Source organism: Microcaecilia unicolor, chromosome 4 (genome assembly GCF_901765095.1).
Source record: "Microcaecilia unicolor chromosome 4, aMicUni1.1, whole genome shotgun sequence".
Classification (NCBI taxonomy): Eukaryota; Metazoa; Chordata; class Amphibia; order Gymnophiona; family Siphonopidae; genus Microcaecilia; species Microcaecilia unicolor.
Window position 1 is genome coordinate 19563524 of NC_044034.1, and position 27898 is coordinate 19591421.

Genomic DNA, 27898 nt, shown 5'->3' on the forward strand with positions numbered 1-27898 from the left:
ACGAAATTCAAACATGCGTGCGATATACATAAAGGAATCCTTGGCAGAAGGAATGGATCCTCAGGAGCTTAGCCGAAATTGGGTGTCGGAGCCGGTGGGGGGAAGAGGGGTTGGTGGTTGGGAGGCGAGGATAGTGGTGGGCAGACTTATACGGTCTGTGCCCTGAAAATGACAGGTACAAATCAAGGTAAGGTATACACCTATGGGTTTGTCTTGTTGGGCAGACTGGATGGACCGTGCAGGTCTTTTTCTGCCGTCATCTACTATGTTACTATGATACCATTCCCAGTTCGAAAATGGCACAGCAGTCTCACAAGGCTGCCACAGGAATTCACAACCTCCATTTTCTTTTTTTTTTGTAACTTTATATGAATTTTCAATCAAAATAACTGACAGCATCTCTTAACAGAAAAAATTAAGAACGTGTGTCCATTTTATATATAACGAACAGCCACCTCCAATAATGAAAAACTAAAAATAGACCCTCCCCATCCCTTCTCTTCTCCCATTGCGCTCCCTAAAATTCAGAGAATGTCCTTCCAAGTGGAGAAATCTTCCCCACATTTCTTGATAATATTTCCATTTATTAGATTTTAAGGTAGTCAATCTATATCGTTTGCATATAATATACAGCCTGTTTTGGCATGTCCCGTGTATGCCAATGTGAGGCAATCAGCAGTCGAGCTGTTGTAAAAACCAATAGCATTAATTTATCCATAGCTCCTGTTATCCCTTCCACTCTCCCACAGGGCATTTTCCACAGTACACGGTATATAACTGTTGCCCATATGCAGATACCTCCTTCAATAATTTCTGGACCCTAGGACATTCCCACCAAATGTGAGTATATGTTCCCCTCCGGCTACACCCTCTTCAGCATAAACCATCCCCTTTCCTCATAATGGCTTGCAGTCTAGATGGAGAGTAATGCCATCTCACCAGTACCTTAAGACCATTCTGTTTTGCCTTGGTATTGCAGCCTGCTCACCTAATTACCACAGACTGCTCAAAGAATGAAATAATGCGACTGGATGGACCGTGCAGGTCTTTTTCTGCCGTTATCTGCTATGTTACTATGTCAATGCAGATTCTTTTGGATTCGTATTGGGTAAATGAAACTCTTTATTCAAATGGAGAGTGTATAAATAATTATTGCTTCAGTCTATACAATAATTAAGAAACATGCAAACTGATTGAGTCAAATTAGGAGCTATACACACTAATTAAACCATCTAACTAAAAGAAAGGTATAAAACAAGTGTGTATATATATATATATATGTAATGGTTAGCACTACTACTACTACTTATCATTTCTATAGAGCTACTAGACGTATGCAGCGCTGTACACTTGAACATGAAGAGACAGTCCCTGCTCAACAGAGCTTACAATCTAATTAGGACAGACAAACAGGACAAATAAGGGATGACAAAGAGTAGCAAGATTCCGGAATCCAAAGAGTAGCAAGATTCCAGAATCCCAAAGAGTAGTAAGATTCCATGCAGAATCCCAAAGAGTAGCAAGATTCCGGAATCCCAAAGACTACTACTACTAATCATTTCTATAGTGCTACTAGACGTAGGCAGCGCTGTACACTTGACACATACAAGATTAGCTGTATAAACAATTATTGCATCACTGGTCTCTACTTAGACCAGGAAAAGAAGCAAACACAATGATTACCTGTGTAAACAATCGTTACATCACTGGTCTCTACATCTAAGCCAATGCAAAGAGTTCTTTAGACCAGGAAAGGAACTAACAATCATTACATCACTGGTCTTTGCATCTATTAGAACAGGAAAAGAACCAATACATTATATACATACAATCATCACTGGTCAGGAATTTCAGGCTCTTATCATCAGCTGGGGAAGCCAGGTCCAGCGAGAGCTTGAAGTCTGAACACAGGAACGGATCCATTGATCTCTACTTCTGCACAGCACGTCTGCTTGCAGATAACCTCAAAGCTCTCACCGCAGTATGACCTCCTTTGTAGAGAATTCAGAGCAGAGGAAAATTACCAGAATGAACACATGCAGTCACATGCTCTGGGTTTCAGACAACAAGAAACACTGGCCAGGTGGTTTTCCTCCTGAACCTCAAGCACATCCTGCATCCCCCCTGCACAAGCTGGCTTCAAGAACATTCCAGCCTGTTGTTTTTGTATTTACAAGAAAAGTTACTTTTAGTCCTTTAAGACGACACTTAAACAATGAATGAAACAGAATTACTTCTAATCAACAATACAGACCCCAAGTGCTCTGCTCGTTCAAGACAGGGCTGAAAAACGGCCTTTAAAATTCTGTTCCATTACACATTCTCAATAATCTGAGGTGCATTTTACAATTTATGAGATCACATTGAGACAGTTTCCCTTTCCTCGTCAGAAAACCCTCTAGATTTATTTCTTTATTTATTTGTTGCATTTGTATCCCACATTTTCCCACCTCTTTGCAGGCTCAATGTGGCTTACAATACATCCCTGTCCCATGCCCCCCTGTAGGTAGCCTTCCATTTATCTAAGGTGCTGAGGAGCCCATAAACAAAAGATATATAACCCCTACCAACTTGTCCACCCACTAAAGTTTCAAAAGCTGACATAAGGTCTCCGCCCCCTGCTATTAGTTGTTCTACCTGAATGAAATGTTTATCGAAGGTAAGGGAATAACATCTCTAGCTACCCAGTTGATAATGAACTTGTAACGTTCCAAAATGTAGCATTTGGTCATCTCCTATAAATTGACCAAAATAGAGAAGACCATAAGGGGCATAATCGAACAGAAACGTCTATCTCCATGGGCGTTTATCTCCGAGAACGGGTCCGTGAAGGGGCGGACCGAACCGTATTTTTGAAAAACATGGACGTTTATCTTTTTTTGAGCTGGGCGTTTTTGTTTTTCAGCGATAATGGAAACCGAAAGCGCCCAGCTCAAAAATGAATAACTCCAAGACATTTATTCGTGGGAGGGGCCAGGATTCGTAGTGCACTGGTCCCCCTCACATGCCAGGACCACCAACTGGGCACCCTAGGGGGGCACTTTTACAAAAAAAAAAAAGGTAAAACAGCTCCCAGGTGCATAGCACCCTTCCCTTGGGTGTTGAGCCCCCCAAATCCCCCTCAAAACCCACTCCCCACAAGTCTACACCATTACTATAGCCCTAAGGGGTGAAGGGGGGCACCTACATGTGGGTACAGTGGGTTTGGGGGGCGGTTTGGAGGGCTCCCGTTTACCAGCACAAGTGTAACAGGTGGGGGGGGGATGGGCCTGGGGCCACATGCCTGAAGTCCACTGCACCCTCTAATAACTGCTCCAGTGACCTGCATACTGCTGCCAGGGAGGTGGGTATGACATTTGAGGGTGAAAATAAAAAGTTGTGAAACGGCATATTTTGTGGTGGGAGGGGGTTTGTGACCACTGAGGGAGTCAAGGGAGGTCATCCCCGATTCCCTCCAGTGGTTATCTGGTCATTTAGGGCACTTTTTGGGGCCTTATTCGTGGAAAAACTGGGTCCAGGAAAAGTGCCCTAAATTCTTGCTAAAAACGCATATATTTTTTCCATTATTGGCGAAAGGCGCCCATCTCTGATCGCCCGATAACCACGCCCCAGTTCCGCCTTCACCACGCCTTTAACACGCCCCCATCAACTTTGTCCGCATCCGCGACGGAGTGCAGTTGAAAACGTCCAAATTCGGCTTTCGATTATACCGCTTTATTCGTTTTTGTGAGATAAACGTCTATCTCCCGATTTGGGTCACAATATAGGCGTTTTTCTATTTCGATTATAAGCAGGCATGTCTTTCCCATCTTTGAAACAAGCTATTTGCCGCGCTTAGGTACAGACTTATCCGTATGTCCCAGAGGTTGAAAATAAGCCTTTTGGGAAATGATGCTAGTCTGCCAAGGCTGAGGCTGATACAGTTCAGCCACCTTGCAGCAGGTGGCGCTAGTCTGGCGAGAATGAGCCTGTCAGAGGGGCAGGAGGCTGAACAGGTTCCAGGAGGGCGCTCCAGTAGCGAAGAGAGCTGCATCTTAAGGTGAGTACACAGTACCTGAGCCAAGGACCAAGGAAATGGTGTGTCTCCAGCCAGTGGCGTCGTGAGGGCAGCTGACACCCAGGGCGGGTCGCCGCTGCGCACCCTCCCCCCCCAGAGCGCAACCCCCCCTCCCCCCGAGAACATACCTGGAAGGCAGTGAGGGGTGGGCGGGAGAGCCAATCCGCTGAGTGCACGCCGCTGGGAGGTGTCGGCGCCTCGCTGGTTCCTAACCTGTTCCGGGGCAGAGAGAGCAAGGAACCAGCGAGGCGCCGACACCCCCCAGCGGCGTGCACCCGGGGCGGACCGCCCCACCGCCCTCCCCCTCCCTACGCCACTGTCTCAAGCTTCAGAGCTGGTGTGGGAATTTATAATCAGGAAGTACTTGGTAGGGTTCTTCAGCTTGGAGAAAAGACGGCTGAGGGGAGATACAATAGAGGTCTATAAAATAATGAGTGGAACAGATAGACGTGAATCGCTTGTCTACTCTTTCCAAAAATACTAGGAGTAGGGGGCACGCAATGAAGCTAGAAAGTAAGTAAACTTAAAACAAATTGGAGAAAATATTTCTTCACTCAAAGTGTAATTAAACTCTGGAATTTGTTGTCAGAGAATGTAGTACAAGCGGTTAGCGAGGTTTAAAAAAGGTTTGGATGGCTTCCCAAAGGAAAAGTCCATAGACCATTATTAAAATGGACTTAGGGAAAACCCACTGCTTATTTCGAGAATAAGCAGCATAAAATGTATTGTACTGATTTGGGATCTTGCCAGGTACTTGTGACCTGGATTGGCCACTGTTGGAAACAGGATGCTGGGCTTGATAGACCTTCGGTCTGTCCCAGTATGGCAATACTTATGTAGATCTGTACACTCTCAGCATTGGGCTTTCATATTTACTAGGCTATATTCTCAACAATCCCCTGGGGCTCCCTAACCCCCAATGTTCAGTAGCATTAAAGCAGGTAGTACCCTGAATATTGCCTTGGGGGAGGTTACAAGCGGAGCCAAGGGTTATGCAGGTGCCAGCTGGCTCACATGGGACATGAGCTACTGAATATCGGGCTGGCACCATCATTGTTTTTTAAATTTGATCCCCCCCCCCCCCCCGAACCCCTTCCCACTCTCCTGACTAAGCTCCACCCGGTTCTACCTGTAGCCCAGGTACTCCAGTGGATTTTCTGGGTTAGTAGCACATTCTCCTCGCTCCTGCCCGCCTTAAATATGTCATTTTCCATAGCTGTAAAATTAAGGCTCATATTCTTATTTTTTATCCAACAGATGATGAATTTAGGAATGATAGTGAAAGAATGAGAATGTGTGATGAGCAGCAAAAAGAGGAATGGAAACTTAAAGACTCCTCCAGAGACAGCACAGATCCTTCAGCAGATTGTGAAGGAGGTATGGGTAGCATAATACCCAACGGTGAGAAAGTAGCATCCCAGACAGGAGAAAGATTAGAGAGACAAAAGAGAAACTGCAGCTGTTGCCCAAACCTTGTACAACCTGGAAGTGCTGATATTTGGGAAACTTTTACTACTAACTCAAATTTTATTGAGCACCACATAAGTGGGTTTAGGACTGAAGTTCATGACTGTCAAGGTATGCACAATACTAACCCATCTGGATACTCTGAAAACTGTGAAAAAACATGTAAAGGATCTGAATGTGATAAATGTTCCAATGAGAGAAGGAACCTACAACTGCATAAAATAGGTCACATGGAACATAAACCATTTAAATGTTCAGAATGTGACAAATGTTTCATAAGGAAGGCTGGACTGGAACAGCATGAAAGGACACACACGGGTGAAAAGCCATTTAAATGTTCAGAATGTGATAAATATTTCAAATTCAAAGGACACCGGAATAGTCACAAAAGGACGCACACAGGAGAGAAACCATTTAAATGTTCAGAATGTGATAAATGGTTCGGAACCAAGGCAGAGGTGAAACGGCATGAAAGGACACACACGGGAGAAAAACCATTTAAATGTTCAGAATGTGATAAATGCTTCAGTCATAAAGAACACCTGAAACGGCATGAAAGAATACATACAGGAGAGAAACCATTTAAGTGTTCAGAGTGTGATAAATGTTTCAGTTGTAAAGAACACCTGCAACGGCATGAAAAGATACATATAGGAGAGAAACCATTTAAATGTTTAGAATGTGGGAAATGTTTCATAGACACATTTCAGTTGAAAAATCATGGAAGGGTGCATAGAGGAGAAAAACCATTTAAATGCTCTGAATGCGATAAACGTTTCAAAAGCAAGGACAGCTTGGAACGACACAAAAAGACTCATACAGGAGAGAAACCATTTAAGTGTTTAGAATGTTTTAAATGTTTTCGAAGCAAGGGTGATGTGAAACGTCACAAAAAGACTCATACAGGAGACAAACCATTTAAATGTTTACAATGTTTTAAATGTTTCAAAAGCAAGCGTGAGGTGAAATTTCATGAAAAGACTCATACGGGAGAGAAACCATTTAAATGCTCAGAGTGTGATAAATGGTTTAGAAGGCAGGCCGAGGTGAAAGATCACCAAAGGACTCATACTGGAGAAAACCCATTTAAATGTTCGGACTGTGATAAATGGTTCCGATACAAAACCTCCCTGAAGCGACATGAAATGATTCATACAGGAGAGAAACCATTTAAATGTTCAGAATGTAACAAATGTTTCAGAACCAAGGTTGAAGTGGAAGACCACATAAGAAGTCACACGGGAGAGAAACCATTTAATTGTTCAGAATGTATTAAATGTTACAAAAACAAGAACAGCCTGGAACATCACAAAAGGACTCATACAGGAGAGAAGCCATTTAAGAGGCAGATGCACTAAAGCTAAATGAGCCTTTAATGACCCTCCAACGAGGAAAATTTGATCCGTTGCATGCATCAAAGGGCTTTTACCGAGGAAGCCAGCAGCTAACGAAAACAGAATGGAGATGAGCAATTAGTGTGAAAACCCCATTGAAACGACATGCACTAACCTTTTCCGATTGCCTTTACGCAGGAAAAAGGCAGGAAATCTAACGAGAGGTCTGGACCTCTCGTTAGGACAGCTCTGTGCCAGGAAAAATCATTAAGTGAAAAAATAAACAAACTTTGAGCCAATCCCAGCGCATTAGCAGAGCTAAAAGCGCTGTGATTGGTCCAAAGGAAGTCAGAAAACACATCAAATAAACAAAATAAAAAAAGGATCGGGAGGGGGCAAGGGCGCTCATCAGGAGCGTCCTGTATGGACGGCCTTGCCCCCCCCCCCGCTGCTCCCACTTTCCGCCGCTCCCCTCCCCCCCCCCCCCCCCGAAAAAGCAAAATGCTAGCTGCCCCGGTCCCCCTCCCTTCCCTTCCTGTTCCTGTGTTCTGCAGAGCTAACTCCGCCTCCCGTCATTCTTTCGCACCGTGCCCCGCCCCCGCTGCCCCCCCTGAGGTCGACTACGCCGCTCCCCCCCTCCACCGAGACCCCCCTCCCTATTAACGACCCGAGCAGCGCCTCTCACCTCTTTCAGAAGCGCTGCACGGGCAGGAAGATCTATTGTGTTGGTTGTAGAGTCTCCATGACGTCTCTTCTAACCTGGCCCAGGCCCCGCCTCCTTCTGACGCTACGTCAGAAGGAGGCGGGGCCTGGGCCAGGTTAGAAGAGACGTCATGGAGACTCTACAACCAACACAATAGATCTTCCTGCCCGTGCAGCGCTTCTGAAAGAGGTGAGAGGCGCTGCTCGGGTCGTTAATAGGGAGGGGGGTCTCGGTGGAGGGGGGGAGCAACGTAGTCGACCTCAGGGGGGGCAGCGGGGGCGGGGCACGGTGCGAAAGAATGACGGGAGGCGGAGTTAGCTCTGCAGAACACAGGAACAGGAAGGGAAGGGAGGGGGACCAGGGCAGCTAGCATTTTGCTTTTTCGGGGGGGGGGGAGTGTTGGAATGTATTGTATTTTACATGCATTGCCTGTCACCTATTATTTCTCTGTGATTACTCTGTGACCTCTGATGTGAATTACTTAGAGAGGTCACACTGCTATGCAACTTCCTGTGGGGGTCAGATGCAGCAGACACAGCACATGGAGCACATGGAGCTCATGATCTCTCCTAACCTGAGAGGATCTATGGTGGTGTGAGCATCCATTACCATCTAAGCACATGGAAGGAGCTGATAATACAAATGTATAGTAATATGTATATATAAGCCTGTCTGATTATAATCTAACTACAAACTGTGAGTAAACAGATGTTTTGTTACTTCAACTTTAAAGTGACTCAGCAGTGAATTATTCAGGGGTGAATGAGAGAGAGATGAAGAAAGAAATTAACATTTCTAAAGCTGAAGCTGTGTGTACTAAAATCTGCTAATTATTTACTACAAATAATCCAACAAAAGGGTTATGGGCCCAGGGTCCAGGAATTGAAAAAGAAGAGAAATATTACCAGGCAGAAAAAAAGGCCACATTTTTCTCTTAAGTTTTAAAGGAAAGATTCAGTCTGTCTCTCTCTCCCCCCACACAGCAGACAGAAGGCTAGGAAAATGGCTGAGGGAAGAAATTCACCATTGTTCTATTCTCTCAAGGTGCCTAAATTAACTGAGTTTAATTATCGGCAGTGGGAACTAAGATTCATGTGTCTCCTTCGAGCAAAAAGATTAAATATATGCTTAGACCAAGACAGAATAGCTGAAAATATGGCTGAATGGGACAATGCAAACTATTATGTGAAGTGCATGCTTTTGGAAGCTCTCTCAGAAAAACAAGCCATATTAGTGGAGGGAAAAGATACACCAAAGGACATTTTATATAAACTGAGAACTATGTATGCAACTACATATGCAAAGCAGCAACCAATTTGGTTGGCAGAGTTGAATGAAACCAAATTAAGGGATAAAAGTAAATGTAATGATCACATTATGCATCTTATGTCTTCATTTCAAAAGTTAGAACTTTCTGGAATTCCCATGTGTGATGCATTGAAAAGAGCATTTCTTTTTACCTCACTATCAAAGAAGTTTGATGTTTTTAGGTCTGTAAATGAGGCCATTGAAGGGCAATCTTTTGAACAGGCAACATCAAAACTAAGGCAGGAATGCATAATAAATGATTCTGAGGAGATGTGTTCTCAAAGCAAGTCAGAGAGAAATGAAACAAATTTCTTGGCAAAGAACAGAGGAAGGCGGAGCTATGGGAAAACTCCACCCAAGGGCAAGCTGATTTGCTACTCATGTGGAAAGGAGGGACATGTATCTAAATGGTGTAAGGAAACACAAAACACTCCCTCTAGCTCACCTAAGCCAATGGAACTAAAGAATTTTCAAACCAGGAAATGTATGAAGGACAAAGATAAACACAAGGGCTTTCTAATGGCAGAAAAATCTTTGACTATGGTAAATAATAATTCAAATGAAAGTACTTGGATTTTGGATTCAGGGAGCACATGCCATTAACCAATTGTAAGGATTTCTTTCAGGAAATGTGTCCAGAGGAAGGTATTCTTAAAACTGCAAACGCAGGGACTGCTAAGATCCAAGCAAAAGGTATTGGATTCTTAAAATGCAAAGTGTCTAATGAAGTTAAAGAAATTCCTGTAAGTGATGTCTTGTATATTCCCCAAGCAGTTTGCAATATGCTTAGTGTATCTACATTAGATAAGAAGGGATTTGCGATTCATTTTGAAACAGTAAGTGCACAATCTCTAAAAATGATGAAGTGTATGCTGAAGCTTTTATGCATAATGATGTTTATAAGCTGAACATTTCAGGTGAAGCCTCACATATGGCGCAAGTAAGGAAGAATGATGGAAAATGTAGTCCGGAAATCTGGCACCGCCGCCTGGGACATCGTGATTCTAAGGTGATCCAGGATCTTCACAGTGGGCAACTAGCCACCGGCATTCAGATAAGTGCAGATGCTGGCAAAATGGAGAAATGCATAGACTGTGTTACTCAAAAAGGTGTGAGACCCTCATTTCCTGCATACACAGGAAATAGGAGTAATAAAGTGCTGGACTTAATACACAGTGACTTATGTGGACCGTTTAATATCCCATCATTGGGAAATAACAGATTTGTGCTAATATTCTTGGATGATTTCTCTAGATATTGTGTGGCCTATTTGCTGAAAGAAAAAAGTCAAGTCACAGACATGCTGAAGAAATACGTAGCCATGGTGAGCAATAAATTTGAAAGAAAACCAAAGGTTCTTCAGACCGACAATGGTGGTGAGTTCACTTCACAAAGCATGCGCACATTTCTAGAACAAGAAGGCATTCAGCATATCACAACAGTAGCTTATACACCAGAGCAAAATTCTGTTGCAGAGAGAAAATTTAGGTCACTTGTGGAAATGACCAGATGTATGCTGTCAGATAGCAATCTCCCTAAAAGACTATGGGGGGAAGCCATTCTCACAGCAGTGTACCTACAAAACAGAATGCCAACTAAAGGCGCTGAGCGCACACCACATGAGACATGGCATGGTAGGAAGCCAAACCTGTCACACATAAGAACATTTGGAAGTACAGCATATGCTCATGTACCAAAGCAAAGAAGGCATAAGCTGGATTCCACAACAGAAAGGGGCATTTTAGTTGGCTATGCTCCAGGACACAAAGGATATAGAATTTTGAATCTGAAAACTGGCATTGTTGGCATAAGACATGTTACATATTTTGATGAAAACAAAAGGGTTGATAAAGGCTGGATTATCCCAGATGAGCCTTATCATCCAGAATATGAAACTAGAACCATAATAGACATGCCAGTGTATATAAATGCCATACCAAGGCAGATGTCTGAAAGCAACTCACCTGTATCTAACGAGGAACAGGCAGAGGAAGCAGACACAGAAAGGATCATTGAAGAAGACAGTACAGTTGGAGAAGGGGAATCAATTGGAGAAGAACTCTCAGATTTAGAGGATGCGGAAAGGTCAGACCAACCTGTTGTCAGACGCTCATCCAGGGAAAACAAAGGTGTTCCACCCCCAAGACTGTCTTACCTAACAAAGTCAGCAGAAGCTCAAGAGCCCTTAACATGGGATGAGATTGAGAAAATGCCAGCAGAAGAAGCTGCTGAATGGCATAAAGCTGCACAAGAAGAAATTGATGCATTGGATAAAAATAATACTTGGATTCTTACAAAATTACCTCCTGGCAAGAAAGCTATAGGATGCAAATGGGTATTCAAGTTAAAAAGGAATGCACAAGGAAAAGTGGAAAGGTATAAAGCCAGATTAGTGGCAAAGGGATATCTTCAAAAATATGGAGAAGATTTTGATGAAGTGTTTGCACCTGTAGTGAAACACACGACAATAAGAACACTTCTGAGCATTGCAGTCTCAAAAGGCATGCAAGTCAACCACATTGATGTGAAAACAGCGTTTCTTCACGGAGATATAACTGAAGACTTGTACATGGAACAACCAACAGGTTTCATAAATACAAAACAAAGACAGCTAGTGTGTAAATTAAACAAAGGTCTTTATGGATTAAAGCAAAGTGCAAAATGTTGGAATGATAAATTGCATGAAATATTGACAAATTTAGGATTTAAGCAAGGTGAAGCAGATAAATGCTTGTACACTAGGTGCACAAATGGACAATATGCATACATTTTAGCTTTTGTTGATGATCTGCTCATTGCAAGCAAAAGTGAGCAAGAGTACAAGGACATTGTAAAATGTTTAAACCTCAATGTTGAGATAAAAGAACTTGGTAATGTGTCATACTATCTTGGTATAGAAATTGAGAAACAAAATGATGGTTCTTATCTTCTAAGCCAGAAGCAGAAAATAAATGAGCTTATTGAAAGTTTAGGTATGCAAGATGCCCAAGTTGTAAGCACTCCCATGATCACTGATTTTCTGAAGGATGAAACAGTAAGAGAACCTTTACCAGATAACATCCAATATAGATCAGCCATAGGTAAGCTTTTATATCTAGCTACCACATACAGGGCTGATATAGCAAATGCAGTAGGAATTTTGAGCAGAAGGGTCAGCTCACCTACCAAATCAGATTGGACTGCAGTTAAAAGGATGGTAAGGTATTTAAAGGGTACCATTGATTGTAAATTAAAGATTTCAGCCAATAGTAATCCAAACTAATATGTTACTGTGATTCAGATTGGGCAGGGGATCATTCTGATTATAAATCCACAAGTGGATATGTGTTTATGTATGGAAATGTACAAATTTCATGGGCCAGTCATAAACAAAGTATTGTGAGTTTGTCTTCTACAGAAGCTGAATATGTGGCTGCATCGGAAGCGTGCAGAGAACTGATGTGGATTGAAAAACTTTTACTGGATTTCGGAATAGCTGAAAAGAGACCAATCCAGATAATGGAAGATAATCAGAGCTGCATCCGACTGTCACAGAATGACAAGGTTCAGTCACGCACCAAGCACATCGCAACGAAATACCACAACGTGCGAGAGTTGGCGAAAGAAGGGGTCATCAGTCTACAATATTGTCACACCAGTGAGATGACAGCTGACATCATGACCAAACCGTTACCCAGAGAACATTTTGTGAATCTGCGTATAAAGCTTGGACTTTGTATGAATAAATAATTGCATGACAGTTATGCATGAGAAGGGGTTTGTTGGAATGTATTGTATTTTACATGCATTGCCTGTCACCTATTATTTCTCTGTGATTACTCTGTGACCTCTGATGTGAATTACTTAGAGAGGTCACACTGCTATGCAACTTCCTGTGGGGGTCAGATGCAGCAGACACAGCACATGGAGCACATGGAGCTCATGATCTCTCCTAACCTGAGAGGATCTATGGTGGTGTGAGCATCCATTACCATCTAAGCACATGGAAGGAGCTGATAATACAAATGTATAGTAATATGTATATATAAGCCTGTCTGATTATAATCTAACTACAAACTGTGAGTAAACAGATGTTTTGTACTTCAACTTTAAAGTGACTCAGCAGTGAATTATTCAGGGGTGAATGAGAGAGAGATGAAGAAAGAAATTAACATTTCTAAAGCTGAAGCTGTGTGTACTAAAATCTGCTAATTATTTACTACAAATAATCCAACAGGGAGCGGCGGAAAGTGGGGAGCAGCGGGGGGGGGGGCAAGGCCGTCCATACAGGACGCTCCTGATGAGCGCCCTTACCCCCTCCCGATCCTTTGTTTTTGGATTTTGCTGACCGGGTAGCCACGTGTATGTGTTGTGGCTTTTTTGTTTGTTTGTTTTTACGTTTGCAGCATGCGCAGAGCAGCCAGCAAAACGCTTGGCTGCTCTGCGCATGATGTAGGGGCTGATTACCGATGTGTATTGTGATTCTTCGATACATTGTACGTTTGAATACCGATCTGAGCATGTGTGACTTTTTTTTTTGGTGCATTCTGCGTTTTTTAAAAATCGTTAGGGACTTTAACGATTTTGATTTTTTTACGTTTGGTTGCTGCATCTGCCCCTAAATGTTCAGAATGTGATAAATGTTTCACAACCAAGGCACAGCTGAAACCTCATGAAAGGACTCATACAGGAGAGAAACCATTTAAATGTTCAGAGTGTGATAAACGTTTCAGATGCAAGACCCACCTGAAACAACACAAAATGACTCATATGGGAGAGAAACCATAAATGTTCCAAATGTGATCAATTTTTCAGAAGGAAGGCCAAGGTGAAAGTTCATTCAGAAGAAAAACATGCAAATATTCAGATTGTGATAAATGTTTCAATAAGAAGACCCAACTGAAATAGCATGAAAGGATTCATACAGGAGAGAAACCATTTAAATGTTTAGAATGTCATAAATGTTTTAGAGGGAAGGGCAATCTGACTGGACCTGCAAAAAATCATACAGTAAGCAAACTATATTAATATTCAGGATGTTATAAATGTTTCAAAAGCAAGGTTTTATTGTCAGAGAGAGGAAGAACTGAACAGAGGGATTTTGCAGGCCTGTCACATTGTAACAAGAATTAATTTATCTTGGGGGAAAGAGCTGTAGAGCACTCACTAATGTTTATAATTTTATATATATATATATATATATATATATATATATATATATATATATATATATATATATATATATTTATTTATTTATTTATTTATTTATTTATTTCAAATTCTCCACCACTTACCCACAAGGCAAGAAATGATTTACAGTTGCAAGAACACAAAGGAATTAAATGCTATATTTCTGTAATTTCACTAGCATGTACTGCAAGATTTAAAAGTATGTGCTCAGAGCATGGCACTAAGTTTTAAAAGTGACCATGTGCTATCAGTATAACTTTAAAAGATACCATATACTCAGAACACAAAGAGACTATATTTTTAGCTTCAAAAAGTTTTATTATGTTACAATATGATTAATACAATCATATATATAAGGTTACAAGCGAGAGATAGTTCTTTTAAGAGATCTTTACAGATAACCTGTGCTTAAAGTAAGGTAAATATGAATTATTAGTTACTTACAAGTCCTTATTACAAAGCTGAGCACATGGCACATGGTTACAGGAGAGAAGGGTAGAGCTGTAGGTCCCCAGCGCAGCAGATCCCAAGAAGAAGCAGGTCCCAAGAGAGAGAGCTGGGCTGTTTCCAGGCTTTTTATAGTTTTCCCTGAGTCCTGGATATTGTAGTTTGCAGGGTATCTTGGGTATTGTAGTTTGCAGGGAAGCATGGTCACATGTTTCCTGGATATCTGCTGGCGAATGGCTTTTCTATAGCTTGAGGGCTTTTGCACAGGACAGGTTTCAGTCTGCTGTGATAGGTGGAGTTTCTTTTGTCATATAGATGGGCTTTTTCATTTTGAGTCATAGGAGTCTCTCTGTCTGCTTCAGTTTTTTGTTCTCTAGAGATGTCTTGGTGACCCAGCCAGCTTTTGTCTCTGTTAAGTGTTTGTAATTGACTAGCCCTGCTATCAGAAGTTCCCAGGAAAAAGGGGGAAGAGGGACTTGAACTGAAAGCCAGTTTCTGCTGCAGTTTCAATAAGTCTTTTAAAACTGTATTTTTGTATTGCTATCTGATTCAGCACAATTCTACATATTTCAATAATTCTGCTGCATATTTAATTCTGACAATTGAACTGACATCATGTTACAACATAGTTTAAAGCAGACATGCTTAAAAACAAGGATCGTGGACCAGTATGTGTGAACTGTGTGGCAGTGCAGGAGAGGGTGTGCAGGAGTTCAGTTCACTTTAAGCATTGTAAAAATGGTAACATTATAAGCTCTTCTGCAATGTTAGGAATTTAGAGAAAATACTGTAGCTGCACATGACACAGAAACAAGTTAGAAGATAGGTAAGATGGTTATGGAATATGGGAGGGATAGAAACTAAGTGAGAGAGGATAGGTGGAAAAGACAGATAAGCAAATGAGAAGGAGAGGACAGATAGACCTATAAAAGGGGATCCACCCATAGCTCGAGGGGAGTCTCATCTTCCCTAGCTGATCTTTCTCTTTTATGTTTCATAGCTGCTTGCACTCTGCCCTTGCTTATGATTTTTGTCTGCTGATTGAAGTAAGAAAAATAAAGAGAATCTTGCTGAATTTGACAGCTGGTTGTGTGAGAATATTTTGGGTAAGACTTCCCCATCACGGATGTGGTGTGAAGAGGTAAAACCTCACGGTGAGTTTACGATGGGTTAGTCCCTGCTGGTTACAAAGGCCGAGATGCAAATGGTATATAATGAGTCATACAAGAGAGAAACCATTTAAATGTTCTAATTGTTTTAGAAGTGAAGCCCAGCTGCAATGGCCTATAGAGTCTCACCGGAGAGAAAAATGGTTTAAATTAGTCTAAAATACCCATTTGTAAATGTATAAAGAGACCAGTTTACAGAAGTGCAGAAAGCCTATTGCAGGCTTGCTGCTTGGCAATTCAGAAGTACCGCTGGTCTGTAAGGTGTGTTAAGCCACTGATCTTCAGAGCTTCTACTGAGATCTTTTTGCTCCATTACCATAGATAAAGTGTGTTGATTTGGGTGCATATGTATATTGATTTGTAATGTTCAAAGTAGGGTAATAATTAAGGTTGTCGGGCTTTCAAGGCAGAACTGGATTTGTGAGCCCTTGGACCTCTGCCAAGGAGCGGCAGTGGCAGGCAAAACCACCTCCAAACCAGAAACAGGTTTCTGAAGGCAGAACAGGACTGGAACCCCGGACTGGAGTTGCAGCCAAGGCAAACAAGCAGGCACAGGCAGAGCAGGAACAGCTAGACTTCACCTGCACCTGACCACCATTCCCCAGGGGTTGAGCCCCTGGGTGCAGGTGGCTGGCAGGACTTACTGGACAGGGCAGGAACTGGATGCCAACAGGATACACACAGGGTCTAGAAAACTGAAGAGTTATGCTAGCCCTTGCTCTCAGTAAAATACAGGCCAATGGCTCATAATAAGAGCTAGGCTTCTTAAAATCAGAATCATCTCTGATACAAAAGAGAGCTAGCTTGTAAAAATCAGAGGTCATCTTTGACACAGTTACATTTCACTGTGGCAAGTGCTGAACTGGCAAGGGTGGGGGCAATCTACTCTATAAACAATCCTGAGATTGGCACCTGCAAGACGTCATAAGCAAGAGTTACTATGGTTACGTAGAGATAGTGCTGGGTCAGCTGCACCCCAGATGGGACCATCCAAAGGGGGGGCTACAGGAAGGTTTGGGAATATGTGAAGTCATTCTGATCAACTGATAAGGACTAGGAGCCCTGTTGAGACAGCTGGGGTCCATTGAAATGAATAGGGCCAAAATTGTATATAAACAGCAGTTTGAGGAGTATTAGATTAGACGAGACGAGATGAGAGGAGAAGACGAACAGAGAAGGGAGACTCCAGAAGGCTAGAGAGAGAGGATGTGCCATGATATGCGGTTCCATTATGTGAATGCTTAACCTACCTGTATTACCATTGGTAAGATTGTAATAAACTATCTTATTATATCTACTACATACTGGGTTCCTTTCTAATTACAAGAGTCCATACTGCCTGATGGTGTAAGCCTGTCATGAGCAGATTCAAGGTTGGGAAAGCTAGATATTTGGAGGGCATATGTAACTTTGCCCAGAGAGAGATGAGACGGGCCACTGCTTCCGCTGCTTGATTAGCAAAGGCAGATTCGGAGAAAATAAACATATTGGTAGCAGAGGATGGTTACTCCCTCTTGGGCTTCAAATCTGCCTTTGTAAATTTATTTAAAATTGCCCGAAGAGCTGTAAGTTCTAAACCCTTTTTATCACACTTTTTAAATATCCTTATCCAGGGTCCCAAAACTGCCATTTCTTTCTGTAGCTTTTAAAAGTTTTCCCTAACAAGTGCTGTAGTTCACTATCTCAAGGACATGAGAATCTGGGAAGCTTGCCCACTTTAGCTGCCTTATCAGTCCAGCACTGCTTCGGCAGAGGAGGCTCTACAGTTTACTTTTAAAAGCTCAGAAAGTGATTTTTTTTTCCCCCTTTTCCATTCGTTTTTTGTCCCTGTTCTATGCTGAAGTGGTACAAGTTAAACAGTCATTTACACAGGTATTCTTTTTAACCTCTCGCTGTCTATCCTCTGTCAACTGTATTGCTCCTAAATCCATCTAACTAACTCCCTCTCATATCTTTTTCATATCTTTCAACTCCGGTTTCCCCTCGAAACTGGTACAACTTTTTTTTTTCAACATATTCTCGACGGTGGACTTATGCAAGGGTCCTTCCCTTAACGCCGATGAGATTTATGATTCCCTATCTCTAGATTTTCAGTCTGCCTCCTTCGGCAGCACTTTCTGATACACAAACAGCCTTCCCCTGGCTGCGGTCCCAAATTACCACCTTTAGCTGGGTTAATTTTTTTTAGTTAGCCAGTTTCCAATTACTGGAGACTGATCCCACCCTTTGTGCAGGTTCCGGACTTCTTACAGTCTGTGGGTTGCTGCGCTTTCCCCAGTACTAATAAAGGGAGTAAGAAGCACCTTCTAACCTCTACCAAGGTACTTTTGAAGGTTTTAGGCTTCGTGCAGGACAATGTTTTGAGACTGGCCATTGCACAGTACATTTTCTTTGTCTTGTTTCTGGGCAAGTGGCCAACCATACATTGTTTACCGATTCAGCCCTGCTTGTTCTGTCTAAAGACACTCACTGAAGCAGGATAGACAAGCTGATTTCAAACACACTTTTTACTGTCCTTGTGCACAGCTGTGGGTTTCTCTTAGGGTCCCTCTTTAAATCTGCCACCTTTAAATCTGGGCATCTTTGAAATTGGGTACCGAACGGAACACTTACTTTGTTTTCAGGGTTTCTTGTTTCTGGGAAGGCTGCCAATCCTAGCTTGCTTACCTATTCAGCCCTGCTGAAGCAGCATAGCCACGCTGATTTTAAAAGTAGTTTTATCCTTACTGTCCCAGCCCGTTGTGAATATATAGAATTGATTGTCTAGGTGCCTCTATATGGGGTACTTTCCAAATTGTCCCCCAGATTAATTTTTTATTGTGAATACTAACAAGTGGTTTTTTGGGGTTGCCCTTATTCAGGTACTATAATTTTAGCTGACCATTACGTTTTTTTTTTAAATAGTTTTTTTTTTTGTTCACCGGTCTACAGTTGGCCGAGAGGTTTTATATTGGTCAAGGTGACCAAGAGTTCCAGTTTAATACTGAGGGATATTTTTGTATTCCAGTCTAAATTGACTGAGGGTTATTCCAGTTCTAGGTGTGGAACTGAGGGTTCTTCTTTTCCCCGGTCTACCGTGACCGAGAGTTTGTCCAGTCCAGAGAGGCTGAGGGTCCAGTCCAGTGAAACTGAGGGTCCAGTCCAGTGACACTGAGGGTCCAGTTCAGAGTAACTGAGAGTTTGCTTCTTTTCCCCGGTCTAGCGTGACCGAGAGTTTGTCCAGTTCAGAGTAACTGAGGGTTTGTTGTTTTTTTTGTCCGATCTCTTGACAGAGGTTGAGGTTTTTTTTCTTCCGGTTCAAGGTGAACCGCGGTTTTTTGTAATACAGGTAACCTGTAACCACCCTGTCTTAAGTGTCTTGTAATGGATCCTGAGTGTACTCTCAATAAGTGGACGCACTAATTGATGGGCCAGGTTTAGACCGCGGGGTTTTGCTAAGTACCTTGACTATTACAAACACATATTGAGAATTTTTTTGTTTGCGTGCACATTGTAATTTTCTTTTTTGTTTTTGACCGGTTCAGCTATAATTGTACCTTTATGAAATTGCCCTAGGCAACCTTTTCTTTTTACTTAGACTTATTCACAGGTTTCCTTCCCTTTTGTGAGGTATCCCTGTACACTGGAAAGTTCTGAAGACAGGTAAGTATAAAATTCACTTCATTTTTGTTAGAATCAATTTCTAATGAAGATTTAGTCAGTCTATTAAACCCCTTTCACACTGTAATAAAGTTAAGCACATAATTACACAACACCAGTTGTACCACCCTTTGTGCCATATACTTTTCTGACTATGACCAAGCCCAAGCCCTTAGACACAATTCTAAAGTTCTTCCAGAATGAAACAAAGGCTCTCACCCGTATCTGTAAGAAATGGTTCAAAGTTTGGAATGCCAAGGATAAGACCCTTGATTGGCCCGTGTCCAGCTTTTTTGAACCTGCCAAATTACGTGGTTTAATTACTTACAACTCCCATAAAAAAGTGAAGTCCAGAGATAAAGATCTCAATGCCACAGACAAATTTATTCTTATTGGGGAGCAAGAAGGTAATTCTAATCCTCTGCTCAACACCCAAAGCCCAGCACATCCACCCTTGGATGACACTGCACCCATGGCTGTACCTTCATATGAGGGGACTCCTCCTCCATATGAGCCAGGTCTTTCCAACAAACTTTTAAATTGTGGCATTGCCATTGGATATACGCCCATACCACCCCACCTTCTGAATCCCACACCTCCACTTCCCCCCACCCATCCCATCACTCTGAACAAGCCCACATCTGTACAGATCTCCAGTACGGTAGATCTGTCACCTGTCCCTGTTCCTTCCGGTCCAGGACCCATGATTCCAGGTGCTGTTGCCCCTGCCATCCCCCAGCCCACTGATCCAGGTGCTGCCATCCCTGCCATTCCTCCAACCATTGTTCCAGGTGCCGCCACCACAGTTGCAGGTGCTGCTATCCCTATTATCCTTCAACCTGTCATCCCAGGTGCTGTTATACCTGTTCCTCCTCCCGTTCTTCCTCAACCTGTACCCCTGCCAAGTGTCCCTACTACTGCAATCCCTTCTAGCTCTGGACCAGAATCCCGGCTCCAGACCTGCCCTTCAGTCCCGAGATCTGTAACCTTTAAACAACCCTCTAAAACAGTAGAATTTAAACAGCCATCTACACCAGTGAACCCCTTGACACTCCCTATCACTTCGGGCAATGCTAATCTAGGTCAGTTACAAATTAACTCTGTGTCTACCCTTGACAAAATAGACAAAGCTCCCAATGTCTTGCGACAACCAGAAGTTGCCAGCCTAGATTGTGGCGAGCATGTTAGGTGTGGGCGCTGTCATAGGTTGGGCCATTTTTCTGCCATATGTCGACAGTCTTTTCATAAGCATGCCCGGCGTAATAATCCCCCTGTCCAGCAATCATTCCCTTTGTGGAACCTGGACCAAAGCCATTCTCAATAACTAGGCATGGACCGTACCTGAGCAAATTATTTGGACCCTATAATCACTTTGCTCAACTGTACTATTGTGAAGAACAATGCTTAAACTATTAGATTAAAGATTAGAAGTTATCCTGAGTGTGTTTGGTAATATTCTAGTTTTAGTAGTCCTACTGTCTCTTCTGACTTAATTCTAAATAGTGGTTACTTCCTACACTGTCTTGAATTACTGTATTATCCATATTTGTTTTTTTACCATACCTTGTGCTAACATGCCATGGTTTAATGCCATTACTTTATCTGATATTTACTTAGGAATAAAATGGTCCCAGTTCATCAGGCTTTTTAACTCCAGAATCCCCTGTAATAGATTTGTTTTAGCTAACTTTTTAAATATATTGTGCAACTCATTCTTAGAGAAAAAATACAACAGAATGGTCTTGTGTCCATCTGGTTTGATCCCGAGTTACTCAGACCTACAAATGCATTCTTCTGTGCTTCATGCTTAAAGCTGCATCTCTGCTTTTCTCTGTGTAAACGCTGACAGTTTCATTTTTCTGTACTTCAAGGTTATGCTGAGTACTCTTCCCCCTCCCCCTCCCCTAGTAGAAGTGCCGCTACTTCCAAAACCTTATTACCTGATTGAGACAGAATTCTACGGCGCTTCCCCCTAAAGCCACCGGAAGCCCCTAGCCTGCTTCTTTAAACATTCACTATGAACTCCCGCAAACTAGTGGTTTACAGATAGAGTTATCTATTCTGTTACTTTTTTCCTTACTTTGTTATTCACAGACTGGAAACAAAAAGGGGAAAAAGAAAAAATGTGATCCTCTGTTTATTTTTTTCCTTTATTTCAAAGGTCTGAATAATGAAGTCTCACTGTTCACTGCCTTCTGACTAACTCTCTTTTGATTAACAGCTGTATTTTCTTCTGCTACTTGTCTATAATGCTTGTCTGTAGCACTGAACAGTTTTCTTTAAACTTTTAAGGATAAGCAATGCCGCTGACAAGATAAAACTCATTATTTCTCACTTTTGATTTTTAATAAATTCCCACCGTTTACTGCTTTCTGTTCAACTCACTTTTGATTTATATTTGTATTTTCTGCTACCGGAGAACTTTAAAGGAAATTCTTTCCCTTCCATTTTCTCTCCGAAGTCACTGTGTGTGTAAAGATTTATGAACTGTCTTTCTGTTCGCAAGCGCAGATTCGTCTGCCTACAAATTAACTATTTTCTGTTTCACAGCTGCTGAATTACAGGACAGAGGAATATTTAAAATGCACTGCACTTTTTCATGTCCAAATTCTAGACTCCTTTATGCTTGATCTATATTATACAGATCACTCGTCCAATCCCCTAATAACAGCAATTTAGCTGATGACCTTGCACGCCAGGTAACAGCAGGTCAGGTGTCCTTTGGTCCTGATCTCACCCTGCCACTGCGCACCCCGGATGCATTAACCCCACCCCATACTCCACCTCTACCCCCTCCTTCCTATCCCCCATCAGCCCCCCCTTCCCCCTCAGCCCTCCCTTTCTCTTCCCCCTCAGCCCTCCCTTTCTCTCCCTCCATAGCCCCCCCCTCTCTCTCCCTACACAGCCCCCCCTTCCCCCTCAGCCCTCCCTTTCTCTTCCCTCTCGGCCCTCCCTTCCTCTCCCTCCATAGCCCCTCCTCTTCCCCCTCAGCCCTCCCTTCCTCTCCCCGCATGGCCCCTCCTTCCTCTATGCCTCCTACCCCCTCCCCCTGACATCCCCTCCACCCCCCTTCACAAGATTTTTTTATTTTTTTTATTTTTTCTCTATTTTGCAGTCTTCAATTACACAAGCAGAACTTATGCAATGGAAATGAACAGGCTGCTTTCTCGAGCCTGATCATTTACTCAGTCCATACTCTCTTTTCTACTGCACTCATTCCATATGACCAAGTTGATGGGTTCAAAGCCTGCCATTCAACTTTATTTATTTATTTTTAATTATTTTTATTTTTCTGACTTTGCAAATTGTTTTTTTTTCCTTCTTTTTAGCCACCATGGGGGCTATCATGATACACATTTCCAGTATAGTTTTGATTAAGTTGCGGAGGAAGGTAAATGGATGTGAGAATCCCATTCATTTTTGGGATAATTATAAAGGTTATAAGGAAATGATATTTTCAAATATAATAGGTTTCAGAAATGTTTGCAATGTAAAATGGTTTAGCTGTTCATGTATCATTGGATGTGCTTTCTATAAGTGCATATATGTAGACATTCACATGACAGACCCTTAAGAAAGATTTTCGCAAGTCGCGATGGTGAAGAGAAAAGTCGTAGAAGGTCCAGAGGAATTTGACAAGTTTGAATGTGGTAATGTATCTGCTATCCTCTGTGCTCTATTTATGTGAGTCCTTCTATTCTACCTTAAGCTTTTTGAGTTATAATGCTTTTTGTCTGTCTACACAACAAACAGTGTTATGCCCATATAATATTTATATCTTGTTTCTATTTCTCTGTATATGCTCTCAAACAGATCACATTTATTTACACACAATAGTTGAAGTCTCTACACAAACTGCTTATTTCTGTTTCATAATAATAAGTACCCTTTCCTGGATTAGGTATTTCACAAGAAGGGGTATCCCTTACAATTTACCCAATACTGTATTTCCCTAATTCTCTAAATTTTTCTGTTCATAATGCTTTTCTGTTTCTCAAGCAATGTATAAGAATTACTGGCAACAAATTTGAATCCCACATGAGCAAGCTTCTCTATCTAATGTTATTCCAGATCAGTGTATCATCTGCTGTATACCTACTGGTCACTTGTGCAAGGGCCAGGCCTATGCTGATTTTACAGATATGCAGATACTTATCAAAGTTAAAAGGTACCTGCTTGTCTGCATAGATGCTTTCTAAAATTTTTAACAAAATAATAATAATAATAAATAGAAGCTTATCCTTGCATCAAAGAGATTATTCCTATATTTGGCAATCCCTGCAAAATTACTACAGACAATGGTTTTCATTTTTGATGAGTTCCTAAAGTCTTTTTATTCCTGTACTAAGTATTTCACATCATACTATTTGTATTTACAAACCTACTAGCAATGGCCTAGTTGAGCACTACAATGCCGCTTGCCTTAATGGCTCTTCAAGCCACCCCATCTGCCTTTTTAAAGCTAATCCTGATAACAACTTGCCTGCCAATATTCTGTTTATTATCATTACGTTTTCTGTCTTCGATTTTCACAGGAAATCTCAGTCAGAAGAGGGGAGGGTAATGATAGCCCGTCCCCTGCCACCGGTTATCCAAAAGCTCTCAAAGTTGGAGATTTGGTTCACCGGAAGTACTACATAGGGTATGATACATACCTGTAGCAGGTGTTCTCCGAGGACAGCAGGCTGATTGTTCTCACGACTGGGTGACGTCCGCGGCAGCCCCCACCAACCGGAAAAAGGCTTCGCGGGACGGTCGGGACACAGGGCACGCCCACCGCGCATGCGCGGCCGTCTTCCCGCCCGTGCGCGACCGCTCCCGCCAGTTGAATAACTAGCAAAAGATGAAACACACAACTCCAAAGGGGAGGAGGGAGGGTAGGTGAGAACAATCAGCCTGCTGTCCTCGGAGAACACCTGCTACAGGTATGTATCATACCCTTTCTCCGAGGACAAGCAGGCTGCTTGTTCTCACGACTGGGGTATCCCTAGCTCTCAGGCTCACTCAAAACAAGAACCCAGGTCAATGGAACCTCGCAACGGCGAGGAAACAACAGAAATTGACCTACGAAGAACAACTAACTGAGAGTGCAGCCTGACCAGAATAAATTCGGGTCCTGGAGGGTGGAGTTGGATTTACACCCCAAACAGATTCTGCAGCACCGACTGCCCGAACCGACTGTCGCGTCGGGTATCCTGCTGGAGGCAGTAATGTGATGTGAATGTGTGGACAGATGACCACGTCGCAGCCTTGCAAATCTCTTCAATAGTGGCTGACTTCAAGTGGGCCACTGACGCTGCCATGGCTCTAACACTATGAGCCGTGACATGACCCTCAAGAGTCAGCCCAGCCTGGGCGTAAGTGAAGGAAATGCAATCTGCTAGCCAATTAGAGATGGTGCGTTTCCCGACAGCGACCCCTAGCCTGTTAGGGTCGAAAGAAATAAACAATTGGGCGGACTGTCTGTTGGGCTGTGTCCGCTCCAAGTAGAAGGCCAATGCTCTCTTGCAGTCCAATGTGTGCAACTGACGTTCAGCAGGGCGGGTATGCGGCCTGGGGAAGAATGTTGGCAAGACAATTGACTGGTTAAGATGGAACTCCGACACCACCTTCGGCAGGAACTTTGGGTGGGTGCGGAGCACTACTCTGTTGTGATGAAATTTGGTATATGGAGCATGAGCTACTAGGGCTTGAAGCTCACTGACCCTACGAGCTGAAGTAACTGCCACCAAGAAAATGACCTTCCAGGTCAAGTACTTCAGATGGCAGGTATTCAGTGGCTCAAAAGGAGGTTTCATCAGCTGGGTGAGGACGACGTTGAGATCCCATGACACAGTAGGAGGCTTGATAGGGGGCTTTGACAAAAGCAAGCCTCTCATGAATCGAACGACTAAAGGCTCTCCATAGATGGCTTTTCCTTCCACACGATAATGGTAAGCACTAATCGCACTAAGGTGATTCCTTACTGAGTTGGTCTTGAGGCCAGACTCTGATAAGTGCAGAAGGTATTCAAGCAGGTTCTGTGCAGGGCAAGAACGAGGTTCTAGGGCCTTGCTCTCACACCACACGACAAACCTCCTCCACTTGAAAAAGTAACTCTTTTTAGTGGAATCCTTCCTAGAGGCAAGTAAGACCCGGGAGACACCCTCAGACAGACCCAACGCAGTGAAGTCTACGCCCTCAACATCCAGGCCGTGAGAGCCAGAGACTGAAGGTTGGGTGCAGCAACGCTCCGTCGTTCTGCGAAATGAGAGTCGGAAAACACTCCAATCTCCACGGTTCTTCGGAGGACAACTCCAGAAGAAGAGGGAACCAGATCTGACGGGGCCAAAAGGGCGCGATCAGAATCATGGTGCCGCGGTCTTGCTTGAGCTTCAGTAAGGTCTTCCCCACCAAAGGAATGGGAGGATAAGCATACAGGAGGCCGGTCCCCCAATGGAGGAGAAAGGCATCCGACGCTAGCCTGCCGTGTGCCTGAAGGCTGGAACAGAACAGAGGCAGCTTGTGGTTGGTCTGAGAGGCGAAAAGGTCCACCGAGGGGGTGCCCCACGCTCGGAAGATCTTGCGTACCACTCTGGCATGGAGCGACCACTCGTGCGGTTGCATGACTCTGCTCAGTCTGTCGGCCAGACTGTTGTTTACGCCTGCCAGGTACGTGGCTTGGAGGAGCATGCCGAACCGACACGCCCAACGCCACATCCCGACGGCCTCCTGGCACAGGGGGCGAGATCCGGTGCCCCCCTGCTTGTTGACGTAATACATTGCAACCTGATTGTCTGTCCGAATTTGGATAATTTGGCAGGACAGCCGATCTCTGAAAGCCTTCAGTGCGTTCCAGATCGCTCGGAGCTCCAGGAGGTTGATCTGCAGATCCTTTTCTTGGAGGGACCACAGACCCTGGGTGTGAAGCCCATCGACATGGGCTCCCCACCCCAGGCGAGATGCATCCGTCGTCAGCACTTTCGTGGGCTGCGGAATTTGGAATGGACGTCCCAGGGTCAAATTGGTCCGGATGGTCCACCAGAGCAGTGAAGTGCGGCAACTGGTGGAGAGGCGGATGACATCTTCTAGATTCCCGGTGGCTTGGAACCACTGGGAAGCTAGGGTCCATTGAGCAGATCTCATGTGAAGACGAGCCATGGGAGTCACATGAACTGTGGAGGCCATATGACCCAGAAGTCTCAACATCTGCCGAGCTGTGATCTGCTGAGACGCTCTGGTCTGCGAAGCCAGGGCCAAGAGATTGGTGGCCCTCGCTTCGGGAAGGTAGGCCTGAGCCGTCTGGGAATTCAGCAGCGCTCCTATGAATTCCAGAGACTGAGTTGGCTGGAGATGGGACTTTGGGTAATTTATCACAAACCCCAGCAGCTCCAGAAGGTGAATAGTGCACTGCATGGACCGGAGGGCTCCTGCCTCCGAGGTGTTCTTGACCAGCCAATCGTCGAGATATGGGAACACGTGCACTCCCAGCTTGCGTAGGTAGGCCGCTACCACCACGAGGCACTTGGTAAACACTCGTGGGGCAGAGGCGAGCCCAAATGGCAGCACACAATACTGAAAGTGGCGTGCGCCCAGGCGGAATCTGAGATACTGTCTGTGAGCTGGCAGTATCGGTATGTGAGTATATGCGTCCTTTAAATCCAGGGAACATAGCCAATCGTTTTTCTGAATCATTGGCAGAAGGGTGCCCAAGGAAAGCATCCTGAACTTTTCTTTGACCAGGAATTTGTTCAGGCCTCTCAGGTCTAGGATGGGACGCATCCCCCCTGTTTTCTTTTCCACAAGGAAGTACCTGGAATAGAATCCCTGCCCTTCCTGCCCGGGTGGTACGGGCTCGACCGCATTGGCACTGAGAAGGGCGGAGAGTTCCTCTGCAAGTACCTGCTTGTGATGGGAGCTGAAAGACTGAGCTCCCGGAGGACAATTTGGAGGCAGGGAGGCCAAATTCAGGGCGTATCCGCACCGCACTATTTGGAGAACCCACTGGTCGGAGGTTATGAGAGGCCACCTTTGGTGAAAAAATTTTAACCTCCCTCCGACCGGCAGATCGTCCGGTACGGACACTTGTAGGGCGGCTATGTTCCCGTGGATCCAGTCAAAAGCCCGTCCCCGGCTTTTGCTGTGGAGGCGCAGGGGGCTGCTTAGGCGCACGCTGTTGACGAGAACGAGCGCGCTGGGGCTGTCCCTGTGCCTGACGAGGCCTTCGGGCCGGCTGGTTGTACCTACGCTTCGCAAAAGAATAGGGTGCAGCCTGCCGGGCCCGGGAAAAAACGTCCACCTGTGGAGGTGGATGCTGAAGGCGCCCGGTGGGAGAGCTTGTCGAGAGCGGTTTCCCGCTGATGCAGTTGGTCCACCATCTGCTCGGCCTTCTCACCAAAAATGTTATCCCCCCGGCAAGGGACGTCGGCCAGTCTCTGCTGGGTGCGGTTGTCCAGGTCAGAGGCACGCAGCCATGAGAGCCTGCGCATCACTATACCTTGGGCCGCAGCACGAGATGCCACGTCACAGGTGTCAAAAATACCCCTGGACAGGAACTTTCTGCACGCCTTCAGCTGCCTGACCACCTCCTGATAAGGCCTGGACTGCTCCGGCGGGAGCTTATCGA

General features: G+C 43.9%; 1 protein-coding gene across 1 annotated transcript in view; it reads left to right on the top strand.

The window, feature by feature from the left end:
- Positions 1–27898, top strand: part of LOC115468218 — a 127251-nt gene that overhangs the window by 26916 nt on the left and 72437 nt on the right. Inside the window, 2 exon segments of the mRNA XM_030199752.1 lie at positions 5315–6876; positions 19457–20476. Coding sequence (XP_030055612.1) covers positions 5315–6876; positions 19457–20476 — 2582 coding nt within the window.